Source organism: Myiozetetes cayanensis, unplaced genomic scaffold, assembly GCF_022539395.1.
Source record: "Myiozetetes cayanensis isolate MyiCay16 unplaced genomic scaffold, myiCay2020 scf3, whole genome shotgun sequence".
NCBI lineage: Eukaryota > Metazoa > Chordata > Aves > Passeriformes > Tyrannidae > Myiozetetes > Myiozetetes cayanensis.
This window is the reverse complement of record NW_026087521.1, coordinates 22,907,449-22,913,448: the sequence shown is the minus strand read 5'-3', so window position 1 is coordinate 22,913,448 and position 6,000 is coordinate 22,907,449. Positions and strand designations below refer to the sequence as shown.

Below are 6,000 nucleotides of genomic sequence, written 5' to 3'. Positions count from 1 at the left end.
CGTGTGTATGTGCGTTTGCCTGCCTCCTGAGTGTGTGAGACGAGCTGGGATCATGAGCCAGGATTGTTACAAGTGGTTTTAATCAGCAGTCCATTAGAGGAGAACGGAAAACTTCAAACAGATTAAGAACCAAGTAAGTAAACCTAACTTTGAACTTGAAATCTGGACAAAACAAATGCAAATGAAACCTTCATAGTCTGCCAGTTTTCAGATAAATTATCACTTTTAGAGAGAAAGCAGTGCATGCTGACAGGAAGGAGGAAATTTAAAAGGAATGGAATGAGGGAAACTGTAAAAACAAAATGGGAATTGAGAATGCAAGAGAGTAAAAACAGCAAATGAGTGTTCGCAAAGTTGGTACACTCCCTTACTTTTTTGAGCTGTGGACAGGACATGTTAAGCTTTAACCTCTTGCTTTCTTGGATACTATTGTCTGGCTGTGTAGTTCCTTTTGCAAAAGGGGTGAAGATTTCTGCTCTTCACCTGTCTGCTGGCAAGTCTATTCTCCCAAGAGCACAGTGTGGAAAAGCTTACTATGGCTCCTTGCAGGATGCCCCATGACATGCTGCTGTTTGCTGCTGCTTAGTTGTTGTTTTTTCACAGGTTGTTCCAGTAGCCCCATGGGAAGGTGCTCCCCAAGCCTCTGCTCCTCTGGAACCCGTGACTTCTTGCCTGGCACCAGGAAAACACTCAGCAGCAGAAATGGGAAAACTCATGCTAGATTTGGATAAAGTGTGCCTTTAACTTTTTTTACTGTGGCAAGACGTGGCTACTTGGACTGCATCTGGAATGTGGCAAAGATTGAAGTGAGGACGGCAAGAGGCCATGGTTTGTGGGCAAGTCCCCAGGTGCCGCAGGCTTTGTCGCCCTCGTCCTTTCCTTCTAGCCTTAGTGGTGGCCATCTGTCTGTTCTGCCAGACCCTGACTCCTCTCATGACCAGCAGCATCCTTTCGGCAGTCGTTAATGGGATTACATCCAACAAACTGACCAAAACACAGCAAGGAAGGTACAAGGAGGTCTCCCCAAGCACCACTCACTGCTTCCTCCCTGGCAGTAATTCACAGACATTGAAAAAGGTAAGTCAGCTGGAGCAGAGTGCTGAGCAATAATTAGCAAAGCAAGGGATAGCAAGTCTGGCAGGATCATCTGAGTCCAGCTAAAATTAGCCTAAGCTTGAAAGTCTGGGATCTGTATACAAACAAATGGGTGATCTAATGACAGCAGCATATGTGAAAGCACATTCCTATTACCAGCTCCTCAGAGTGCTGTTATTAACATAGGAATCCTAAAATCTTCAACTGAAACATGGCATTGCTCTGTGACTCCAGTGAGATTTCAGTTTGCTGCACAGACCATACTTTATTTTGGCTTTGGGAATTGGTTTAGAGGCTTTACAGTACAGGCACATAAATCAGGAGCCAGGAGGGTTTCATGAAAGTGGCTGAGGTTGTTAATTGGCACCGAGACTGCAGCTGCCCTGTGTTAAAGTTATCTGCTCGTCAGCTTTGAACTTTACTGGGATTCTGCTGAGAAGCTGAATTTAAATGCATTTGAGAAATAAAAGAAACAGTTTTCATATTTTCAAATCGCACTATATACTTTGGAATCTTTGTCTCACAAATTTTACTTTGTCCTTAGGTTACCTCATGTTTATTTTGTATAGGTTTCCTACAGATAGGTGTTTAAATCTACCAAATTCAAACACTGTTATTTTTGTTGGAAAACGTAGTTTGTTAAATGGTCCAGATTGGGGTAGTTATTTATCCTCTGGAATCTGTGATCAGCACTAGCACAAATGTTTCAGGTTTTCTTTAGTTGTATAGGAGAGCTGCTAATAGTGCAGCAGATATCACACTGAAATTATCATTATGCTGTCATTTTATATACAACTGTATCAGGACTATAAACAAATTTTTTACCTCACAGATTATGGACAGCATCCACATAAAGCAGTTCAAATTTAAAAAAAAAAAAAAAAGTACAAGGCTGCTTCTTTGATTAGACAGAGGTAACAGTCTAAAAGGTTGGCAATATTGATTTTAGGAGACCGGTTGTAAAGTACATCTTCTGCAACAATCAGAAACGGATATGTGAAATAACTCTGGCATGAACTCTTAAATTTTTTAACTTAACTCCTAATTTTTTTTTCTTAAGAAGGACAGAGTTTTATCTTATGAGTTGCAGAAATCTACTCCATTGTCATAATTTTATGTTTTAATGACCCTTTAGTACACTAGGTACCCAGGTTCAGATTTGTTCAGCAATAAGACATGAATAATTACAATTTAAAGGGAAATAAGCACAGCTGACATATGTGGGTTGCATTGTGTGGATTACATCTTTTGACACAGTCCATTCCTTTTTACCCATTGCTATCGTAATGGCAAAGAACATTTCATACCTTGCCTTTGGCTACTTAAAATCTGTAAGAACTGGTGAAATAATGGCAAAAATTTACTAGTATGCTGTTTGGCTGAAAATATCTGTAATACCTTCTTTCATAATATGCCGGAGAAAAAAATGGAGATTGACATAGAATTTGGCTTTCTGGCTGTTTGAAATGAGAAAGAAGCTTTTGTTTTTACAACATGCTGTACTTACTGCTCTCCAGTATACGTGGTTGGATGTGACTATCACACACATGCTGAAACTATAGTACAGATGTAAGTGTGTATGTTAACTCTTATAGGTATGTTTTCCAGGGCTGTGCTACCCTAACACATTCCTCTTCAAGTTCTAAAGACCACCCATAGCTGGCTCCCTATTTGTCTTGAATGTTTCCTCTAGAGCATGATGAACTAAATGTCTTGCACATGTTGGGATGTTACTCTAAGTTGCTCTCTGTTTCCAGAGAATACTCTGCTGGTTGTGTGGGCTGAATAATAATCTGAGAGAAAAGAAAAGACAAACATCTCCAAAAATCTCTACCACTTTGCTTTGAAAGTGTGTTCTTGAACTGTGTGTTTTCGTCCACTGCTTATTTAGACAACTGAACTGTTATCTTGTTTGATTTTATTGGATACTCAGTAACATCTAAGACAGATGTCATGGTTGAAACTTTACACTGTTTTATTTTACAGTCACGTGCCCACCGATGGTAGCTAGTTTGGAAACAACTTTTCATTAAAGCTCTGGTTAAAATCTTCATGTATGAATCTTGAAAATTACTTTATAATATAGTTATTTATATTTGTAATTAACTAGTCCCACAAGTATTCTTATTCTATAATTAGTCCAGCCACCAAATTTAAATTCAATAAAAATAATCTATCGTGCAGTTAAACAGTGACTTAAAGCAAACATTGCAACATGTTATGAAATCAGAGTTCATGAGTAAATTTTAGGAAAATAAGACACTGCTGAAGATAATATTCTTTAAGTAATACACAGTGTTTGTGGGTTTTGAGCCATTGTATGTGTCACACTGCAGATTGTCCTCTGACTGGGTAGGGGCAGGTTTCATTCCTACTTCCTTCAGAGAAAAAAAATAAGTATTGTGTTGAACTTGCTGTGAGAATTTGGCTCTGCTTGTTATTGCATGAGCAAAATCCCCTTTCAAAACTCTGATAATTTCTTCTTTCAGAATATGCATAACATTAAGTGTCTCTAAAGAAACATTCAACACAAACAAACAAACAAAACCCAAAAAAACCCTGCACCTTTCATGAGCCGCTTGTTGGAAGTGAAGGGAGAGATCTGAGGAAAAGTGCAGCTTGGCCAGTGCAGCTCTGATATCAACATTAACCTCATTTTGGAAGGGAGAGTTCTAGACAAGTCTGGAAGAAGCATGGGGACAGACACCGCCAATTTGGTCTGTAAATGTGTCTTTAACTACATCCAAGATGCTCTGGGATGGAGCCCTTCCTGTCGGGCACATAGTGCAAGGTGCCTTTTTTTAAAATGTAAAAATGCTAATTTCATTCATAGGCTGAAAAACCAGGCAGAGCTCATAGTACTCCTCTCTCGGGTATCACACATTACAGGAGTTTTAAAAGCAGCTGCGGATCATGTCCTGTAGCTTTAAATTCACAGGAACAGAAGTCAACATTTTCTAGTACAGCATTAAATGTTAATATCTCCAGCATGAAAAACACAAGGTTTATTTCTGAATCTCCAGCAATAAAGGCATTAGAGAGTGATATCACATTTAGCAGCAGGCTGTCTACACATTTAGCAGGGCACTCTTACCTCTCCTGCATTATGAAATATTTGCGAATCTATATAGTTGAGGAGAAGAGCTGGTGTTGCAGCACTGAAGCTGGAATAAGTATCAACAAAAAAAAAAGCCCATACAAACCCTATGTGTAGGTTTGCCTGGCATGGTATTGTGCCAGAAATAATTTTGGTACCAGCCAGATGTGAAATTGTCACACTCATCATAAGTAATTTAGCTCTGTTTCTCAGCCAGTTCTGAGAAAAGTTAATTAGCAGGTTAAGCTGTGTTTCCACTCTCTGAATTAATTCAGCCAGAGCCAATTTAGATGTCATTACACAGCAGAGCATTTTGCTCAGGTAGTACCTCTGCTGAGAGGAAGGAATATGGACTGTATTGCCTCGTAGGAGGGCAGATACCTGAGGTTCAGTTGCTTTCCCAGTCAGGAAAGATCCAAAAGCACTTTTCCTGCTTTCTTAAAAGACACAGTTCCCAAGCCATTAAGCTTTATATCCATGTTAGAACTGGAAGCCTGGTACACCATATTGGCAGTGGGAATTTCTGTTGGTCCTGAAAAGCAAAAGTCTCTCTTTTCTTTCTTTCTTTTTCCTTATTTAGGAAGGATGAGAAAAGGCTTTTTATGGCTTCATTTTAAACAGGTAGGGTAGGGTAGGCTAGGCTAGGCTAGGCTAGGATATCATTTAATAGGAGTGAACAGTATGAAAGATCCAAGATAGTGACAGCTTGATGTGGCTATATCTCCAAGATATTATGTAGAAAAAGAAAAGAAAAACAAAAGGAAAAAAAAAGAGAAACATCATGGTTTAGTCTTAACCATGAGTTAGAGGAAGATCCAGTTGAATGTCCTGCATAGGTTACTGGCCCAGAAATCTATATTTGAAAATTAGGAGTGAAATTACCAAAAAGCTGAGAAATTGTTACTATAACTGTAGAAATCTGGACACCCAGAATGGAATTATTCCTTCTTTATTTGTGTACTCCACTCTATCTTCTCAGAGGCAAAAAGCTGGACTTCACAGTCAATGCAAATGACTGCCTCCAGTGAAAAATTCATTATGAATTAATACAGACATGTAAAACAAATCTGATGAACTTCACACTCTAAAGGTATATGTCTTTTTTCTATTGATTTCTTTTGATAGAATATACATGCTTCAGTCAGAATAAGCAGAGAACAAAGGAGGTAGGAGAGGAGTGTGTCATGGAAGAAGGCATGGGGAAAGGAAGCAGGTGTAGGAGGAGAATAAGGTACTACAGCTGCAAAGAAATAGTATCCTCAGAAGGCACAGAAGGGATTGTGCACAGAGAGGACTGGATTGTGTTAGGGAAGAGAAAGGAAGATGGCAATGGAAATGGAAAGAAAAGAAGACAGAGTCAATGGAAACTTTTGAAATGTAAATATGTGAGAAAGAAGAACTGAAGCTGGATGATAGAATGATAGAATGAAAAGGGATGATTTTTGCTATTATGCAGAAATGGAGCATGGTGAGAGCTCTGGACAGAAAAGATTACATTATGCATAACAAGGTTTGATACATTTTTAAAATAAATTTAATCTTAAAAATTATTATATAGAATAAGTAGGGGCATAAGAACTCTTTTCCCCTCACAAAAGAACAAAGAACTTTGCTAGTATGAAACCTCAGCTACTAGAAAGCAGTCAATATAGGGTATGGTATCAGCATCTGGTTTTCTTGGAATGATACCACATTCACATTGCACCCTATGAAAGCAGGACATTTGCTTTGCTCTTTTCTATGTAAAATGCAAAAGATCTTGAGGAAACAGCTATTTTTACTGAGCAGATAGCTAGAGATATTTTGTT

At 38.6% G+C, this 6,000-nt stretch overlaps 1 protein-coding gene across 1 annotated transcript in view; it reads left to right on the top strand.

The window, feature by feature from the left end:
* The window catches only part of CPED1 (cadherin like and PC-esterase domain containing 1), a 148,522-nt gene continuing 142,522 nt past the window's right edge, over positions 1 to 6,000 (top strand). Inside the window, 2 exon segments of the mRNA XM_050324204.1 lie at positions 1 to 133; positions 604 to 1,077. Of these exon segments, the coding sequence (XP_050180161.1) occupies positions 826 to 1,077 (252 nt within the window). The 5' untranslated portion in view covers positions 1 to 133; positions 604 to 825.